General features: G+C 39.6%; 1 protein-coding gene across 1 annotated transcript; it reads left to right on the top strand.

The window, feature by feature from the left end:
- Window positions 1-3,337: 3,337 nt before the first annotated feature.
- GOT1L1 (glutamic-oxaloacetic transaminase 1 like 1) lies at window positions 3,338-12,196 on the top strand. Its single transcript, XM_051982935.1, has 9 exons — window positions 3,338-3,589; window positions 4,758-4,939; window positions 7,102-7,213; window positions 7,520-7,629; window positions 7,776-7,868; window positions 7,967-8,117; window positions 8,422-8,587; window positions 11,071-11,213; window positions 11,904-12,196. The coding sequence occupies exons 1-9, from the start codon at window positions 3,475-3,477 to the stop codon at window positions 12,182-12,184; spliced, it is 1,353 nt and encodes a 450-aa protein (XP_051838895.1). The 5' UTR covers window positions 3,338-3,474; the 3' UTR covers window positions 12,185-12,196.
- Window positions 12,197-21,148: the final 8,952 nt, after the last annotated feature.

Below are 21,148 nucleotides of genomic sequence, written 5' to 3'. Positions count from 1 at the left end.
TCTGTTAATTATTTCCTATGTATCTTATATATGGCCTTTTTGTACATATTTGTATATGTATTGTCTCCCTCATTAGCCTGTGAGTTCCTTGAGAGGAGACACTATTTTTAATAGTATTTTCCCCCAATTACATGGAAAAACAATTTTAAACATTCATTTAAAAAGTGAGTTCCAAATTTCTCCCCCCTTTTCTCCCAAGTCCCTAAAATGGAAAGCAATTTGATACAGGATATATATGTGCAATCATGTAAACATATTTTCATATTAGTGATATTGTGAGAGAAGAAAGACATCAAAAGGGAAAAAATGCTCAAAATTAGAGTGAAAATAATATGCTTCAATCTACATTCAGATAACATAGTTCTTTCTTTAGATGTGGATCGCATTTTCCATCATGAGTCCTTTAGAATTGTCTTGGATCATTGTTTTGCTGAGAGGAACTAAATTATTCATAGTTAATCCTTGTACAAAGTTAACATTTATAATGTTCTCCTGGTTGAGAAGGAGTTAATGTTGTCTATGTATCTGCTTTATTTAGCACAGTATATATTCCATAGTAGGTATTTAATATATGCTTTTTGACTTGATGTGCCTTCACTTCTTTTTTTGTAGACATGATTGCAAGTAAAACACTCCAGGCTTGATTGGAAGCTTGGTTACTTGAGCAAAAAAAAAAAGAAAAAGAAAAGAAAAGAAAAGAAAAGAAACTTTTTGTGCTTATTTTTGTACTGGAGTTGTTACTTTCCTCAGTAATTAATTAATTAATGTGTGTTCTAATCTCTATTTCATTCAAGATCTTATGCAGGTGTAAGGATTTCCATGGTATCTAACAATTAGGGTTCTATGATATGACACATTCCAAGAGGAAAAAAAAAGAGCCCAGAAGGTGCTACCAGTGATACAGCTGCTATTGTCCATCACCAAGTTCTTTTGTCTTTTTTTGCTTAAGATCTTAGTCCATTTGACAGTATTTCCACAGACACACACAATAAAGGAAACTCAACCAGATACACCATAAAAGCCACCTGAAGAGCCAGAAACCTGCAGTTACACAGCTTTAACAACATGAGATCCCAAATGGCTCTTTGAATAAGGGAGAACCTCCAAAGACAACTTCTAAAATCACAGTGTAACAGGGTAGATTAAAACTCCAGCAAAAGAACCAGGAGATCATTGTACACAGCAATAGCAAGATTATACAATGATCAATTTTAGTGGACATGATTCTTCTCAACAATGAGACTTTTTAGGTCAGTTCCAATGCTCTTGTGATGGAGAGAGCCATTTATACCCAGAGAGGGGATTGTAAGGACTGAGTGAGGACCACAACATAGTATTTTCTTTTTTATATTATTAAATGAAAATGAGCAAGAAAACAAAATGCAAGCAAACAACAGAGAGTGAGAATGCTATGTTGTGGTCCACACTCTGTTCCCATGGTTCTCTCTCTGGGTGTAGATGGCTCTCTTCGTCACTGAACAATTGGGAACTGGTTTGAATCATCTCATTGTTGAAGAGAGCCACAGCCATCAGAATTGATCATCATATAGTATTGTTGTTGAAGTATATAATGATCTCCTGGTCCTGCTCATTTCATTCAGCATCAGTTCATATAAGTCTCTCCAGGCCTTTCTGAAATCATCCTGCTGGTCATTTCTTACAGAACAATAATATTCTATAACATTCATATACCACAATTTACCCAACCATTATCCAGTTGATGGACATTCATTCATTTTCCAGTTTCTAGCCACTACGAACAGGGCTGCCACAAACATTTTGGCACATACAGGTCCCTTTCCCTTCTTTAGTATCTCTTTGGGATATAAGCCCAGTAGTAGCACTGCTGGGTCAAAGGATATGCACAGTTTGGTAGTCCTTTGACCATAGTTCCAAACTGCTCTCCAGAATGGTTGGATCTGTTCACAATTCCACCAACAATGTATCAGTGTCCCAGTTTTCCCACATCCCCTCCAACATTTATCATTATCTTTTCCTGTCATCTTAGTCAATCTGAGAGGTATGTAGTGGTATCTCAGAGTTGTCTTAATTTGCATTTCTCTAATCAATAGTGATTAAAGCACCTTTTCATATGACTACAAATGATTTTAATTTCTTCATCTGAAAATTGTCTTTTCGTATCCTTTGACCATTTATCAATTGGAGAATGGTTTGAACTATTATAAATTTGAGTCAGTTCTCTATGTATTTTAGAAATGAGGCCTTTAGACTGGGAACTGAGTATAGTTCACAACATAGTATTCTCACTTTTTTGTTGTTTGCTTGCATTTTATTTTTTCATCATTTTTTCTGGTTTGATTTTATTTTTCTTGTACAGCAAAACAATTGTATAAGTATGTATGCATATATTAGATTTAACATATATTTCTACCATGTTTAACATATATTGGACTATTTGCCATCTAGGAGAAGGGAGGGAAAACTGGAACACAAGGTTTTGCAAGGGCTAATGTTGCAAAATTATCTGTGCATATGTTTTGAAAAATAAAAAGCTTTAATAAAAGAAAAAAAGAAATGAGGCCTTTATCAGAAGCCTTAAATATAAAAAATATTTTCCCCATTTATTGTTTTCCTTTTAATCTTGTCTGCATTAGTTTTGTTTGTACAAAAACTTTTTAGCTTAATATAATCAAAATTATCTATTTGGTATTCTGAGTTCCAGTTCTCTTTGGTCATAGATTCCTTCCTCTCCACATATCTGAGAGGTAAACTATGCTATATTCTTCTAATTTGTTTATAATATCACTATGTCTAAATCATGAACCCATTTCAACTTTATCTTGGTATATGGTATTAGGTGTAGACAACATAGCATTTCCATTTCTTTTGTTGTTGTTTGCTTGAATTTTATTTTCTTTCTCATTTTTTTCTTTTTGATTTGATTTTTCTTGTGCAGCAAGATAATTGTATAAATATGTATGCCTATTTAAAAAAATGCAAAAAAAAGTCTTATTTCTCCCATCTTTTATTGCTAGTTGTAGGAAGTCCTAGTGGGAAAGAATATGGTGTCTTTCACTAGGGCATCAACAATAGGAACTCTCTTTTTGCTCTCACAGCTTAACTCTTACTTTCCTTGCAATGACAGTAGCCTGGAGTGGAATCTCTCTACTTCCTTGGACAGTTGGTTTGCTATTGTTGATTTTTGTTGGTGGTGGTGGGTGAAGGGGTAACAGAATCCCATTTTTTTTAGGATCCCATTATTCTCAATGGGTGTTTCTGTCATTTTCATGGAATGTTTAAGTTGCATTTGTTGACTACTATTGCCATGGTACCTGACCTCCAAGAATTATGTTGCTTTGGTAACTGGCTTCTCAATTCTACCTTTGACACTAACTGAGAAGAAAACTGGAACTAAGAAAAAGGAGGAAAGAAGTGTGTGAGTTATCTGAAGAAAACAGAGCAAGGAAAGTGGTTCCCTATACTGTTAGACTTTGTTCAGTTTTCATCTCAATTATGCCCACCCTTTCTGTATTCTTGGATGTGCCCCTTGCCCCAAAGACAACAAGCAAATTACTGGATGACTTCCAACAAGATGAGGACCCCAACAAGGTGTACCTAGGTTATGGAGGTAAATGTAGTCCCTAAGGGTTAGGGACTCAGTGTTTAATATGTCTTAACTGATTCTAGGTAGGGATGATTTATTTTTTTGGGGGGAGGCTTAAGGGGGAATATGGAAGAAGAGGGGGTCCAAGTCTTTGTCCAGGTCTTCCATCATTCCCATCTATTATTTCTCTGTCTGATAAGAACTACGGCCTTTTTGCCCATCCTGCCTCTTTCAGTCCACATGCTCGATATAGCGGCCCTTTTATCCATCTGCCCAATTTCTAGGTCCTTTGAACCAAGAATGGTTCCAAACATGATAAAAAAAAACTGGATCTTATCCTTATAGTTAACAGTTTGAAAAGGAGGGAGTCTGCTATTGACTCCTCTTAGTCATATGTATGACATCCCTAAACCTTTAAATGGCTTTAGAGTTCATCTGTGATCTTTATGGGGGGGAAAAGACACTAATCAATAGCATATAATTTTGTAAAGAAAAAAAAGACAATGGTACTCAAGATCTCCTATCCCAAGTAATTCCCAAGGAAAGCTTCGGACAGTGGGATTATAGTCAGACTATTTGTAAACCAAGAAAACGACTAGAAATCAGTGGCTTTCAGAAATCTTTTTCTTTTTTAAAATTTTCCAAAGGTATTTTTTCTTTTTTTAATACTAACTTCTTATTTTCAAAATACATGCAAAGATAGTTTTCAACTTTCACTCTTGCAAAACCTTATGTCCCAAATTTTTCTCCCTCACTATTCTCCTCTAGACACCTAGTGATCCAATATAGGTTAAACAAATGAAATTCTTCTAAACAACAACAAAAAAGGGAAAACACTATGCTTTGATCCTCATTCAGTCCCCATAGTCCTCTCTGGATACAGATGACTTTTTCCCGTTTCAAGTTAATTGAAACTGGCCTGAATTACTGTATTGTTGAAAAGAGCCACGTCCATCACATTTGATCATTATATAATCTTGTTGCAGTGTACAATGATCTCTTGATTCTATTCACTTCACTCAGCATCAGTGCATGTAAGTCTCTCCAGGTCTTTCTGAAATCATCCAGCTGATCGTTTCTTACAGAACAATAATATTCCATAATAGTCATATGCCATAATTTATTCAGCCATTCCCTGGCTGATGAGCATCCACTAGTTTCCACAGAATGTTTTTTCTCATCTCCTTCACAGTTTGCATGACAGGAGAAAAGATTCCCTGGCTCTCACCTGTGGTGACCAGGACTCTGAGGAGGCTCATCCATGATCCTTCCTTCAACTACACCTACCTGCCTGAGCATGGTTTGGAAGAATTTATACGTGTGGCCACAGAGCTGCTCGTTGGCCGACACAGCCCAGCCATTGCAGAGAACAGGGTGAGAAGATCTCTCTCCTTTACTTTGCCCTAACTGGGCTCCAACAAAGTATGAATCCCTGAAGGTTTCTGAGCAAGGTAGCTTCCAAGGGCTTAAAGTGCTTTCCCACCTTGAGAGGAATTCTCAGTTTTTTCATCTGCAAAATGGGGTTGTATTAGGTGAACTATGCTGTACTGTGATTACTGGTCATTCCCAGTTCTTTATTCTTTGTCTATCTGGAGTGAGAAATCCCTCTGTGCTGAGGAGGCTATTAGACTTCTAGGGAAAAAAATGAGCTTGACTTTCTCACTATCTATCCCCAACCAAGGGAAAAAAATTAAGCATAACAAACCAATTGAACCATCTATGGATACAGAGCACTCTATGCCAGCCTAGTGTTACAGAAATAAGAAATGAAGAAACTGAATTTTAAGTAATTCGTCCAAGATTCTAAACCTAGTTTATAGTGTGGGCCACATTAGAATTAGAGTCTACTGGTTCCAGTGCATGGCTCTTCCCAATTTAAACCACTGACTCTTAATGAGTCAGTAATAATATAAAAAATAATATTAAAAAAAACCTTTAGGGGCTCCATATTAATACAATACAGTCTTTAATTTGACATTAAAGGCCTTCCATAATTTGGCTTGAACATACTTTTCTATGAACCAGTCAAATGTAAAGGATATTTCCCAAATCTGAAATGAACTCCCTTTTATTCTTTCCTCCACTCCTCTTTCCTGTAGAAATCCTTCTTTTCCTTCAAGGCTGAGATTAATTGAGAAAGGGATCTTCTTCTTTCTCCTTCTCCTTTTCCTCTTCTTTCTATTTCTCCCTCTCTTCCTCTTTTCCCCTCATTTTCTTCTTTTTCCTCTTCCAACTTTTTGTCCTTGTCCTTTTCCTCTTTCTTGTCTTTCTTCTCCTCATTTTCTTTCTTTTTCTCCTCATTCTTTTTCTCTCCCTCTTTCTCCTTTTCCTCTTCCTCATCTTCTTCCCCTTTATCTTTCTTCTTCTTTTCTCTTCCTCTTCTTCACCCTCTTCTCCCCTACTTTCTCTTCCTTCTTCTTTTTCTCCTTCTACTTCTCCATAAGACTTATTCTTATGGAATTAATCCCTCTATCCATAAATCTCTCATCCTCCTTTCTTCAAGTTTAAAATTCAAATTCAACAAATACTTATTAAGTGCCTACTGTGTGTAAAATCTTCTAGTACTAGGGATACAAAAAAGATGATTGTTGATGCTAGGGGCACAAAACAATATGATAGTAGATACACTGTGATTGAGTAGCTAGAGGAAGAATATTATGTGAAGATAGTTGAGGAGGGAGAAATCATTCCCCAAATTTCATTTGGCAGTATAGTGAGATAGAGGTCACCAAAGATTTCCATAAGCAGCAAGTATTTGAATTGAGCATTGAAGGAACGTAAAGATTTCAACAGATGGATCTAAGGAGGACTCTAAAGGGGAATGTTATGAGCAAAGATCTGGGGATGTGAAAGGGCAAGATTAAATAAAATAGAATATTAGAGTACAGTAGGTAGGAATGTAGAATGTGTGAAGAAGAATATTCTGAGATTAGGAAACTGGATTGGAGCTTATGTAAAGCCTTGAATGTCAGAATCAGGAGTTTTAATATTAGATAAGGATAAATTAATTAAGATTTTTGCATAGAGAAGTGATATAATAGTGCATTAGAAAAAGAGATGGACGGGTGATGGGCTGGACTAGAAACAGGATAAACTGGAAACCAAAAGATCAATTGGGAAGCTGTTATCATAGTCTAGATCAGAAGAGGGACTTGAATTAGGAGGGTTAAAGTAGGGAATGCCAAAAAGGAACTGGAGGCAAAAGATAGTTCAGAAGTAGAAGAGGAATTGTCCAATTATTGGATTGTGAAATGAGGAGGAATTGAGAATCAAAGGAAACTGAGTCAATGAGCCGGGGAAAACTGGGAGAATGATGGAGTTAGCAGAAGGGATGGAGGGTGGGAAATGGTGCTGGCAGGGCACTTATCCCATTTTATCTCGTATATTTGGGTGGCCGCAAGCTCGCTGAGGGCGGCGACAATTTGTTTTTTATTTTTGTGTCCCAGCCAGGCATAGAGCCTTGTACAGTCGTTTAATAGAAGTCTTAGGAAATCCGGTTTAATTTTTATTGTCATTGTTTATTTTCTTTACGGCAGATAGGGGGAGTGCACACTATTGGTGGGAACGGCGCCATTCTGCTTGGGGCAAAGTTCCTTAAGGACTGGCATCGCGGCCCCCGAGTGGTGTACATGCAGCAATCGCAAAGGGGTACGTGCCCGCGGGGCAAGGGCTGCCCCCCTTCCGGGGACTCCCGCTCACTCGTTCTGGAGGCGGCAGCTTTCCCGGCGGGATGCCGGAGTCCGTCCCTCCTTTAGGAACAGATGCTGCTTTTTCCCCTCCTTCCTCCTCCTCATTCTGTCCCTTGCCCACTCCGAGCTCCCAGGCCAGGGACCGTTAAGAGGACCCTCCTCAGCCGAGGAAAGCCGCAAGTCCCCAGCTCTTCCTCCCCCGCCCCCGTCCCCTTTTTGCTGTGTGGGTGGGGATGAGAGTGTGTACGTCTGTGTGTCCCCACAGAACAATACGGACTCATCTTCCAGGAGCTGGGCTTTTCCATCCGTGAGTATACCTTCTGGGATACTTACCGGCTGGTTTCTGACACAGGCAAGCTTTTTGATGTAGTGGAGGTAGGAAGCCCCCGCCCCTCCCCCCTCTCCTCTCGGCCACCTCTCTCTTCCCACCGCTGCTCTCCCCTCCCAGCTGCGGAAAACTTTCCTCCTCAGCCTCGTCTCCGCCTTTGCGGGAGAGAAGCTGAGATGATTTTTGCCTACAGCACGCCCCGGACAGGAGCATCCTTTTGCTGTACAACGCCGGGAGCTTCATCCTGCCCCGAAAAAAGTGGTTTAAGTTGTCTAAATTATTGAAGGTGAGACCGACCCGGCCGCTGTCCCCTTGGAACCGCCGGCTCCGTCCCGCCCGCCCTCTCCTCCCCCACCGTCTTGGTTCTCTCCTCTCCCCTCACAGAAAAAGCAGATTTTCCTGTTCTGCGATATACCCGATCAGGGCTTTGTCAGTGGCGACCCAGACATGGACAACAAGATTTTACGCTATTTAGTGGCTCAAGGCTTTGAGTTCTTCTGCAGTCAGTCTCTTTCCAATTCTTTTGGCCTCCATGGTATAATCTGGGTATGGGTCATCGGGGAAAGGGAGGGCTTGGTGCTGACTTCGGAGCGAGAGCGTTAGTTACCAGCCCGCTCTTGTCCTGGGGACATCTCGCATCCCCCCAGCTGCGGAGGAAGCCCCTGGATATTTTATGGGACTTCTTTGTCCCGCTGGGCGAGGGTCGGAGGGAAGTTACTCCCTGTGGGATTGGAGCTAGACGGGTTTTCTCTCCCCAGAGTAGGGTCCGTTGGGGGCCCATCGATACTCTGACCTGATCACTTTTCTGCGCTCCATGGCTATTTTTATTATGACCACAGATGAGCGTGTAGGCAACCTGGTGGTGGTGACAGTGAGCAACAAGTCCTTGCTGTGCATTCGCTCCCAGCTGGACATCTACGCTCGGTATATGTGGGGCAGCCCTCCGGCCTTGGGCTCGAGAGTGATCACCACCATTCTCAGTAACCCTGCCCTGAGAATGGAATGGTAAGAAGCAGAGGGGAGACGGGGCAGCCAGAAATGCGCAGCTGAGGAGATTCCCGCTCCCAGGCTGAAGACATTTCAGTTCAGTTCAGTTCAGCTCAGCTAGCAGTCATCACCCACTTCTTAAGGAAGCAGCTTAGCTGGAGAGAGAGACTTGAATGCAAGATGACCTGGATTTTTATCCTGCCTCAGACATTTATTGGCTGTATAACTGTGGATAAATCATTTTATTGCTTTGGGTTGAATAATACAATTATCCCCATTTTACAGATAAGGAAACTAAAGTTCAGAGAAGTGAATCCAGCTAACTGGGTCAAGGGACTTAAATGGGAAGTGGACATAAAAATGTAGTATTTCATGGTTTTGCAAGGGTCAGTGTAGAAAAATTACCCATGCATATGTTTTGAAAATAAAAAGCTTTCATCTGGGGGAAGGGGTGGGAGGAAGGAGGGGGAAAGTTGGAACAAAAGGTTTTGCAATTGTCAATGCAGAAAAATGACCCATACATATATCTTGTCAATAAAAAGCTATAATAAAAAAAAGATTAAAAAAAGAATATAGCATTTACTATGTTGAATTTGTTGGTAAGTTCAGGGCTTTTAAGCAGGATTTGAATTCTTAGTCCTTGTTTGCCTTACAAAAAACTCAGTTTTGGGGATACCCAGCTCATAACCATATTCCAGATTTTAGAAAGGAATAGAATTTGGGTTGGGGAAGCTAACAATATCCTTTTGGTTTCTGGTAAAATACTTTATTGATTTTTACTAAATGTTTTCTTTTGGGGGAGAGGAAATTGTCCTTCAGGGCAAAGACCAATGGGAATCACTCCTGATTCCTTAATAACCCTTGAAGCTAGAAGGCTTAGTAATTTAGTAAGAACAGAATATCAACACTAAGCATAAGCTACATTCAAATAAATTCATTACACATGTGGCTCAATGGTTAGAGTATCAGCCCTGAAATCAGAAGGACCTGAATTTAAATCTAGTTTTAGACACTTAACACTTCCTAGCTGTATGACCCTGGGCAAGTTACTTAACCCCAATTGCTTCAGGAAAAAAAAAAAAATCATTACACATTAATCAAATACATGTCTCTGGGGATAAAGAGAGATTCATATGAAAGTCTTTGCCTTCAGGAAACTTCCACTTCCTAGACTAATTGGTTGAATGATATATTCTGCAATCCTTCGGCAAACATCCATTTATTTATTTTTCAGCTTTTTATTTTCAAAATATGTGCATAGTTTTCAACATTCACCCTTGAAAAACCTTGTGTTCCAAATTTTTTCTCTCTTCCTTCCCCATATTCCCTCCCTTAGACAGCAGTAATCCAATATATGTTAAACATGTGCAATTCTTCTCTATGTATTTCCACAATTATCACCAAACACTTATTAAACATCTGTTGTGTGTAGGTCAAAGTATATATCCAAAGATATGCCCAATATAAAACATTTTTCTCCATAGACAATCTTAGGAAATTTATTTGGACAGTGGTTGTAAAAAACAAATTCATGAAATTAAAGCCATTTATAGTCATATGAAAAAGAAATGCTTTAAATCACTATTGATCAGAGAAATGCAAATTAAAGTAACTCTGAGATACTACCTCACACTTCTCAGATTGGCTAAAATGACAGGAAAAAATAGTGACAAATGTTGGAGGGGATGTGGGAAAACTGGGACACTGATACATTATTGGTGGAGTTGTGAACAGATCCAACCATTCTGGAGAGCAATTTGGAACTATGCTTAAAAAGTTACCAAACTGTACATCCCCATTGATCCAGCAGGGTTACTACTGGGCTTATATCCCAAAGAGATTTTAAAGAAGGGAAAGGGGCCTGTATGTGCAAAAATGTTGTAGCAGCCGTTTTTGTGGTAGCAAAGAATTGGAAAAGAATAGATGTCCATCAATTGGGGAATGGCTGAAAAAAAATGGAGATAATGGAATATTGTTGTTCTATAAAAAATGATGAAGAAGCTGCTTATAGAAAGGCCTAGAAAGATTTACACAAACTTATGTTCAGTGAAACAAGCAGAACTAGGAATACATTGTATACAATATACAGCAAGAATATATGATGATTAATTATGAAAGACTTGGTTCTTTTCAGTGGTTCAGTGATCCAAAGCAATTCCAATAGACTTTGGACAGAAAATGCTATCTGCATCCAGAAAAAGAACTATGGAGACTATAAATCAACACGTGCTATGTTCACTTTTTTCCTTTTGTTTTTTCTTATTTTCTCGTGGTTTTCCCCTTTTGCTCTGATTTTTCTCTCCCAACACAATTCATAAAGCAGTGTGCATTAGAAATAAATAAATAAAAGAATAGTTTTGAGATGGGATTGCCTTAAGGTATGAAGGCTAGTTATTCCCTCCAGCAAGTTCTCAGATATCCCTAATCTTTGGCTAGGTGGAAATAAGGGCACACAGGTGAGTATTCTTACATATCTATCTCTTGTACCTTGGCTTCTGCAGGAAGAAAAGTCTAAGAAGTATGGTAGAGAGCATCATGTTAACAAGAGAGAAAGTGAAGGAGAAGCTTCGACTTTTATGCACACCAGGGTCTTGGGAACATCTCACAGGGCAAGATGGGATGTACAGCTTCCTCGGCATCACTGGTAAATAGTACAAGGAATCTCTTTTCTCCTCTCTTATCCTTCTCCCACCCCTGGCTCCAGGGATGGCCTTCTTCTTTAGTCCTTATTGCCTTGAACAGAAAACCCAGTTTGGGGGATACCCACTCCAAAACCCTACTCTATTATTTTAGAAATGCATAGATCTTGGGTTGGGGAAGCTAACAATATTCTTGGGGAGCATTTCCTTTGGTGTCTAATAAAGTGTTTTACTGATCTTTTACTAAATGTTTTCTTTTTGGGGGGCATAATCTTTCAGGACAAGGACCGGTGGGAATCACATCCTTCCTATGCAAAAGAATCTATGTTATATATATATATGTGGCATCCAAGTCAAATAGAAACCTTGAACCAATGAACTTCCATAAGAATCCCTACAACTCACATGTTGACTTAGAAAACTCTATCTTAACATTATCTGTGCCCTCTTGTATTTTTATTTATTTTGTAAAATAGTTCTCAATTTTAAAAATCCAGTTCCAACCACTCTGGGGAGCTTCTGGGGGCCTGGGGATGTTGCAGGCCTTTTTCTAGATCTTTTATTCATATGTGAGAAAAGTGATACTAATTTAAAAAGCTTAATTTGCAGAAAGAAGTCTTCTTTCCCTCCCTCATGTACCCCAGGTTAGTGTATATAACAAACCCAGGCTCTAGGGCCCTCTCTTTATTCATTAGTTGAACAGGTGGACTACCTGGTCACAAAGAAGCATATCTACATCCCTATGAATGGACTGATCAATTTCACCTGCATCAACTACCAGAACATTGACTACATCACCCAGAGCATCAATGAGGCCATCCTGGCAATAGGTCCAGCCCCACAACCCAGGGAGCCGCCCAAGATTGCAATGCCTGATAATACAGCCTCCAAGAAAATAGATCCCATGATTTCAGAGGTGAAGAGTTTAGGGGCCAAGGCTCCAGGATTGTACTCTTACTTACATAGTAAAAAGTAGCATTTTAAAAAGGCTCTTTGTCTGCTTTTCCTTGCTAGGATACCTTTTCTTTGTAAAACAGTTCATTTCCTACTTATCACAACATTGCTAGAACCCCAGAAATAGGCTGCAGCACATTAGAAATGAAGGCTTTTTGTCTTAGAAATGCTATAAAAAATATCTTAAAAAGCAGTATGGTGGGAAAAGGAGGGCTGGGCTAGGTGACCATGAATAATGAAAAAGCATTGGACAAAGTCCTTGGGCTACCATTAGAATAACAAGATAGTCACATAGGAAACTTCAGTTGCAAGGCAGATGGAAAGGTCTCCTGGTTATAAAGCAAAACAGATGATAGTGCATCTTCACTAATGTCTTTTTTTTTTTTTTTCTTTTTTGCTGAGGCAGTTGGGGTTAAGTGACTTGGCCAGGGTTACACAGCTAGGAAGTGTTAAGTGTCTGAGGCCAGATTTGAACTCAGGTTCTCCTGACTCTTGGTGCTCTACCCATTGCGCCACGTTTTTACTGATTACAATGTGGCAGTACCGAGAACTTTGGCACTGGAGGCAGGGGCAGGGACCAAGTGTCACATCCGAAAGAGCTGCTTGCCTGGATAACAGAAGGTCTGGTGGTCCACAGGGAAGGGGTGCAGAGGAGGCAGTACTGTTAGCTCAGGGTTGTGGCTCTACCTTCCTGTAAGTGGCAGCTGGATACTTATTTGTGTTGCTGCTGGTGAGGATGGGAAGCCCTCCATCTGTGGTGGTCTCTTTAGGGACAGCTAGAAGCAGGGCTGTTGAGGGGCCCTCATGGACCTGGACTATTGGGGTCTGAGGGGAAGTGCTGCTTGAAGTGATTTGATTCACTTGATACATATGAACACATATCCTTCCCTCCAGGTACCTCACTACTGAATAAAGATATTCAGTCAATGGAGTCTCAGGGGAGAAACTTGTGTTTCAATATAAAAAAGATAAAAGGCTGCCTTGCCTGCCTGTGAGCATTAGTTTTTTTATGTCTTGGTTTATTTACTTTTATTAAGTTTTCTGAAATTGAAAATGTTGAGTAGAAAAAATGAATGGATTCACCTTTGAATTCTTAATGCATTTATTAGGGACCTCTAAAAATACATGTGTACATGTGCATATGTATGGCTTACAATATAACAAGAATATCTGTGGTAGGGTACCAGAAAGTAGGACAAAGACTGCTCACATAATGTGGTAAGGTGTCTAGGATGATGGCACCTAGACAGACCTAAGCTGGGAAATTCTCTCAATCAGCTTAGGCTCCAGTTTTTCTGTCTGCCGAAATGCTTCAAAACCAGCCAGTAGATGCAGAAATGTTTCTAATAAGTCACTATGGAACTGAGTTTTATCGTTTTCCACGTAGTCCTTTCAAAAAAGGATTTTTCTCATTGCTCTGCACAGTTCACCCTTGTAAAATATTCTTATTAGGGTAATAGATAGTTGGTTAGTTAGTGGATTGAGCTTCCAGATGATAGGCTCTGATTAATTAGTTATGAAAATTGAATATGATACAGAGAAATGAAACTTAAATTAGAATAAAATAAAAATCTAAGAAATGGAGGCTGGGATGTAGAGAAAGGAAATAAAATAATGAAAGGAGAATGTAATCACGAGTGGGGGATTTCTATTTAAAAATAAGATGTGCAGCATGACAAATATAGAAATAAATTTAGAAGATTGCACATGTTTAACCTATATAGCATTGCTTCCTGTCTTGGGGAGGGATGAGGGAGGGGAGAGAGAGAAAAATTTGGAACACAGTTTTACAAAAATGAATTCTAAAAACTATCTGTGCATGTTTTTGGAAAAATAAAATTTTATTTAAAAAAGAAATGAAAAAAGAAAAGAAAAGAGTGTAACCCAAGGTGGAGATTTAGAATAAGAAACGTTGAGATGTAAGTAGAGATGGAGAACCACTTTCTGTTGGAGTAAGGGGACAGATGAAAAGACTTGATCAGAGGAGATTTAGGTTTATCCGAGGGAATTAGATGCTTCAGATAGGATAGTACTCAGCCAATAGGAAATGGGAAAGGACTGAACTATGTCTAACTAAGGGATCACCAAGGGAAGAGTAATGATGATAACAGGGATAGAGATTCCCACTCACCATGGGGGGATTACACACTTGTGATAGTTTGTGACCCCTGGTATTCAGTCAATGGAGTCTCAGGGGAGAAACTTGTGTTTCAATATAAAAAAAATCAAGTAATGATTCCAAGTGTTTCTATTTTGATAGGTCACCCACCTCTGTAGTCGTATAATTAAAGATCTTTAATTTCACCTCTCCTAAATCCAGTGGAGTTATTTCTCACACGAGTAACAGGAAGAACATTATTTGTTATCTGGCTCATTCAATGTGTCAGATAACTTTGGAATCCATGCAAAAGCTTAAGTTACTGAGAGAATATGATTTTATGTATCATCCTTTAAGGATTCATCTTTGGAACTGAATGGTTAAATAATTATAACTAGCATTCTTATGGTTCTTTAAAATCTACCGAATGCTTTATTATGCTATCTCATTTGATCCTTGAAAAAACCATAGTGGATAGGTACTGTTATTTATTAAAGAACTGAGGCTGAAAGAAGTTATGTAATTTGCCCAGAATCAAGTGACTGAGAAAGAATTTAAATTGAGGTCTTTCTGGCTCCAAGTTCAATTCTCTATCTACTATGTCATCTATTGCCTAAAAGGTTTTAACTAACTGTGTGTTTATCCCAGAAGAAAAAAAAATTTTTATCAATTAACATTTATTAAGTGCCTTTTAGGTGCTAGTCATTGGGCTAAGCTCTAGGGATACAAAAAGAGACAAAAGAGAGTCTTTTTTTTTTTTTTTTTAAGAAGCTTTCAATCTAATAGAGAGATAGTGTACAAATCAAGGTATATATAGGATAACTAGGAAATGATGGAAGGAAGGCATTAGAATTAAGAGAGGTTGGGAAGTATTTTTATAAAAGAATAGATTTTAGTTGGGACTTAAAGGAAACCTGGTTAGTATTTTAAAGCAGAGGAAGAATATCCCAGGCATGGGAGCTTTCTAGTGAAAATCTAGTAAAATCTTTGGTTTGTTGAACTGTTGGGAAGCCAGGAACTGAACTTGAAAAGTACACATAAGGGAATAAGGTGTCTGAAGATTGGAAAGGTAGAGTGAGGCTAGAAAAAAAAGGGTCTTTGAATGCCAAATTTAATAAAAACCGGAGAAACAAAAGCATCAATGACATTCTTTTTCATAGAATATAGCTTCTAGGGGAGACAGCAATAATTTTAAGGTCGCCTCACCTTAGGGTGCTCTGTCTTAACAATCTGTCAGTGATTCTAAAGTCTTCTGGCTTTGGAATATGTGATCCTGAGGTTGTTGTGCCAATTTGTCTGTCAATGATTATAAAAGCTCTCTGGCCTAAGAATATAATAATATTTCTTCCCTTAGATTTTAAGGAAGGTATATTAGTGATCCTGAGGCCCTCTGACTTTAGAGCACTCTTGTTCTCAGACAATGATTCTAAAGTCTCCTGGCTTTAGGATAGACCTAAGTCTGTTGGCAATGATAACCCAATTCCTGAGGCCACTCTTCAGTTTTACCTCTAGGTCATAAAATTAGCATATCAATGACATGAAGACCTGGACAAAAGTGTCTCCTTTCTCCAGGTTCCTTGCTTAATTCTTTGGACTTTAGCGCATTTCAACTTTAGCCCAACTTACAATTACAATAAACTTTGCCCCTTAACTTGGAAGTGGGTTCAAATTCTTTTGAGATACTTCATGACATCAATCTGTGACCCCAACCTCTTGAGGTCCCTTCCCAACCTTCCTGGTATGGGGAGAATCTGCTTGATTCCCTCCTTGTCAAGGTAAGCCCCCTAATTTTTTCTCCCTCAAACCTATAGCTGAGAGACCCCAAGCCACTGGGAGAAGATTTGTCTGGGACATCATGAGCTCCACACTTGGCAAGTTATCCTTGACTGGAGACGTCCAGACTTGAAAAATCTTACAATTTTCAAAGTTCCTAGGGAATCTTTGCCACCTTTGCATCTTCTCTAGGATACCAGAGGACACGAAGTGCTATAGGATTCCTTTTGTCAGAAATTTTATGGCTTTTGGCAAAGATGGGACAGTTATATTTCATGTCATTTTTATCTGCGTCTCTGTGAAGAATATCTGTATCATGTTACATGAACTAGATTTTGTTACCTGGAAAGATTTAAAATGAAGCCAGCAAGAAAAAACTTCTATGCTATAATTAGAATGCTGGGAAGATTTCTTTAAAAGCCTTTTTGTGGGCTTTAGCTTTGGCCAAGCTGGGGGCTACACAAAAAAAGTTAGCTAATTAAAATTAAAATAATTAAAATAACATCTTAGCAGATTCTCAAACTTTTGAGAGCAATGATTAAGAAGTTTGGCACATAGTCCTTTTTAGATGGCAAGAAAAATTCCTGATACATTGGGGATAATTCCAGGAATTTACCCCATTCTGAAAGAAAAGAAAAAGAAAAAGCTAGGCAAAAAACAACTTTTTGCTAACCCTTCCTTGACTCCTAATTTGTCCAGATCCTCTTCTGCTCCTTTGGGAAAGTACCCCAAAAGATAATAAGGGACCTTCTCCACTTCATTCCCAGTGATCTTGAATGTATCTCAGTTGTAGGGATTGTTATGAAGATCAGTATAGCACAAGTCCCTCTGTTTGCTAACTCCTCTTATCTCACATCAGAGTAAGAAAAAAGAACTAAAGTATTGGAGGGAAATTCAAATTCTGCCCCTAGAAATAGGGGAAGCAATTGTGGGGAGCACACACAACCTTACCCAAACACCTCTCCAACCCAGCTTGGGGGGAATGGGAATGGAGTGGGGGTGAGGTTCCATGGTCAGCATTCCCTGAGCTCTGGCACCTAAAACTCCCATCAAAGGGAGATCCTGGCCCCAGTCACCCCAGCTTTCAGCAGGTTCTGTCCAGGAACTGCATGGAAAGAATTTGGGTACTCCTGGCAGGACCCAGCATGGCAGTGTGAGGTGAAAAAGCCAGCCAGTCTCTACATTTGGTAAGCCCATCGCTCTCTGTTTCAGTTGTGGATGTGTATTAGCAATGTAATTTGTGGCAACTTGTTTTTTTTTTTTTTTTTGCCCAGTTTTCTGATTTATAAAGGGAAATAATAATTGTTGTTGTGAAGATCACATGATTGCAAAAATGCTTAGCATAAAACATGCTATGTTAACTGCTTTATGGGATATAATTGCTTCATATTTGATAACTTTATGGGTTTTTATATGTGATCAATATACAATGCCAATGTTAAGATAAATGATTTGGAAGCAAATTCAAGTAAATTAAGGTCTCTTCAGGACTAGGAGGATAGTGCATAGAGGAACAAGAGTTTTTCTCTTTCTTCCTTGAAAATATACTCAGTTCAGTGAAATTTATTATTTGAGATATAATAGTAAAAGCAATTTTAAAGGAGCTCTAATTAAAGCCAACTAAAGGGATATGTAAATTGTAGTCTATTTGCACTGATAGTGTTAACAAAAAATTTAAGAGTTTGGGAAATTTAGGAAAACAGAAAAGCAGATTGCTACTATTTTAAAAACTCTGACAACAAACAGCTTACATTTAAGTTATCTAGGGTCAGATTTCTGAGGGCCCTATTAGTAAAAACTGGCACCTTAATCCTTTTCCTGACTCACAAAAGAGAAATGATTTACATGAATTGGAAAATAACCAAATGGCAAATCAGTTTATCTAAAACATTTAATCAGAATCTCATTAATAAAGTTAAGTTTAATTAAAAAATCTGTTCTATCTCAATTTTAAGAATTGCCTTGTTTTCTCCCTAAAACAAAAGGGAAACTTACTTAAGGGAACAGAAATTTCAGCTAAGACTATTTGGCAATTAGGAAAAATTCTGTAATTGTTAACTAAGTTATTTGGAGTTATTATCATCATGCTAAACCTAAAATTGGTAATTACTGTGTGTGGAACAAGAGGAATGAACTGAAAGCTTTATCAGTTCACCTCGAAGTATGAAGGGTACAACACCTTTTTCTCCCTTCACAGAGCACAGTCCCTGAAAACACTAAGAATAGTTGGGGTGGGCAATAGCAAGCTTAACTCCTTCCCTGGGGTCTATGTTAACTCCCCCCTTAATTTGTAAGCTTGTCAATTTTCTTAACCATCAAGGTAAGCAACATATCAGCCCTGAAGAATGAGAAGTTCCTAAACAAAGAATGTGTTTGCTAAGAATCTGTAAGCTTATTTAATGGTTGATTCTTTGCACCAGGCTAAGTTTAAACCTATAAAACATGTTTAACAAAATCTCTTATGTGTGCAATTCCTGATAAACTTTAAAAATAATGTATCTAGCCCTACACGGTGATTAGTAGAATTTGCTATTAGAGATAAAATCTCTTGGGACTGTAATTGATCATCTTTTGAGTTTTGGATTTGATTGCCTCATCATTAAGTCAATAATCCACTATTAGAGAGAGATGCCATAAGTTACTCAAAGGGACGCCTTCTTGAACTGTCACAGAGGGATGTCTTATCTGGGCAAGAGTTGGGAGGACAGCCTTAACCTCTGCTCAAGGTAGGATCTCTCTGACTCAGTTTCCCAGTTCTGTTTCTTCATTCCCCACCTGATTATTCCTGAGTCTGGCTATGAGGTAGAATTGTTACCAATGATAGGTTGTCAGAGCTAAGGATGCTTTATCCTGTCACATATATGCTCTCAAGCTGAAGCCTGGAGGACCAGTTTTGATGCTATTATAATCATATCCCTGCCTTTTCCTCTTATAACAAATTTCTATAATCAGAGAAAGTGGTCAGTAGAAGCTATGAGCTTCTATACAATGCATGAGCACAATACAAGTATCCCAGGGGACACAATGGTTTTCTACCTTAGATCTTAAAGATGCTTTCTTTTGCATACTATTCTATAAAGGCTCACAATTTCGTTTTGCCTTGAAAGAAATCCAGGGGAACATAACCCCTACCAATGAACAAGGGCAGTCATGTGTATAACATGGAGGTGGCTCAGGGCTTCTGCAACAGCCCCCACATATTTGAACAGGCCCTGGCTATCCGGTATGTAGATGAGAGCTTGGTCTGCAGTCCCACCAGGAGGCTTCTCTGACTGGAGCCATAAAGACCCTTCACTTCCAGGCTCCCTCCCTCCACTCAGGACTATGAAAGGAACTTCTAAAGGCCCACAAAGTCTTTTCAGTCTGGTAAGACCCTGAAAGCTAAACTAGTCCCTTGCCGTGGCCTTAGCCCTACCTGAAGCCTTTTGTACTGTTCATTGATGGAGGGCTGGGCCAGGGGGTCTCTGGAACCCTATCCCGCAGGATTCAGTGCAATTTTTGCCCTCACAAAGTTTTAGGATTGGGGAAACAACAGAAGGGGGATTCACTTCAGGCAAGGGAAACAGGCCTGCAGATTCAGCTGCCCATTTGCTTCTGACCATGGCACCTTTAATTCAATTCCCCAACTCCTACACTCCTTTGGCCCTTTGCCAAAGAAAGGGGGTACATGTTTTCTCCTTCTGGGGGTCTCAAACACCCTCAGGCCAGCCTCCATTCCCAGGGGCCAGCCAGGGGAAACTTCTTTCTGGCCAACCCAGCTCCTTGCAGAGCCACAATGGCCCGGCCTTCACTTCCCAAATAACTCAGAAGTTGGACTTATCTCTACCTTGCCTGATGGCCTCAGTCTCCTATCAAACTGTGCCTGGAAACTCCAGAGAACTGGGCGAAGAATCTCCAGTGAGGAAGGACTGTAGGTTATTCTGACCATTACAACTTCAGCCAAACTCGAAGGTTTCCCCAGCTGGACTCGTTTCTTACTTAAAAATGCTCCTCCTGTTACTTCTCCCTCAGACATTGCTGAATATTCCCGTGAAACCAGAGGACCTGAAACTACCCTTCTGTCAGACTCCTGGAAACATACTGGATAGAGAAGGGTGAAATTGTGTCCTTCTCTCTCTCTCACTTTAGTTTCTTGTTATTTCCCACTTTTTCCAGATGTCCCGTTAACAACACTCCAAAGATGAGAGCTTTGTCCTAGTATTTTCTCTCTAGCTTTTTTGATATCACTCTGTGGGCCCCCCCCCAGTGGGGAGATAACTCTTTAGTCCTTTGTCAGGCTAGGGAGTGATTGGGACCTGATGCAGTATTTACAAAGGCCCCATTCCCAAATGTCACCATCCCCACCCTGGATGCCAGCCCTTTTGTACTGGTTATCCTGACCCAGGGGAAGAACTTTAATCTGATTATCCCCTGTTTTCTCCACAGAAAGGATCTCTTGTCCACCTATCTCAGCACTTAAATCACAGAAACTGTCCCTGTGACCCATAATGGTTTCACCTCAGCAACCTGGACTAGTTGTACAGGTGTGTCAAGGGCTCGCTATACCTATGACTATGGGCCATTCCTAGAAATAATTGTGGGACATCCATTCCAAAATTATTCTGGCAAACTCACTCATAATGCTTCTATACCACTTTCCTTGAAGCCTCTTCTTCATAATCTCCTGAGAACTAACATTCCTATTGGGAGACTGTTTCCTCCAGACTCCAGACTTTGTTTGTTCACCCTGAATACCATTGGCTAACTGATTCTGACTCCCAGCACCCACTGGATGCTGCCGCCATCTTGCCGCCCCTCCCCAGTCTGGACCCCACGAGGCAGGGCCACCTCTACGCCCCTTCTCAGCCTGACGAACTCCAGAAGATGAGATCTCTACCTCTTTGTCCCACATGAATCTGAGGTGCAAACTGCTCAAGAGGGGAAATGATGGAATATAGCTTCTAGGGGAAGTAGAAATAATTTTGAGGTCCCCTCAGGACTACCTTAAGGTGCTTCTGTCCTAACACTCTGTCAGTGATTCTAAAGTTTTGGGATTTGTGATCCTGAGATTGTCCTAGCAATTTCTCATTGACTGTAAAAGTCCTTTGGCTTAGAAATATATTTTCCCCTTAGATT

The sequence above is a fragment of the Antechinus flavipes genome, chromosome 2 (assembly GCF_016432865.1).
Source record: "Antechinus flavipes isolate AdamAnt ecotype Samford, QLD, Australia chromosome 2, AdamAnt_v2, whole genome shotgun sequence".
Lineage (NCBI taxonomy): Eukaryota > Metazoa > Chordata > Mammalia > Dasyuromorphia > Dasyuridae > Antechinus > Antechinus flavipes.
Note: the sequence above shows the minus strand (reverse complement) of the source record. Positions and strands in the feature narration are given on the sequence as shown.

Bases quoted from the DNA above. Each gene is read 5' to 3' on its own strand.
- GOT1L1 (XM_051982935.1), top strand. From the start codon at position 3,475: ATGCCCACCCTTTCTGTATTCTTGGATGTGCCCCTTGCCCCAAAGACA. The intron at 3,590-4,757 runs GTAAATGTAGTC...TCTCCTTCACAG, and splicing joins GGTGTACCTAGGTTATGGAG to TTTGCATGACAGGAGAAAAG. The intron at 8,588-11,070 runs GTAAGAAGCAGA...TGGCTTCTGCAG, and splicing joins CCTGCCCTGAGAATGGAATG to GAAGAAAAGTCTAAGAAGTA.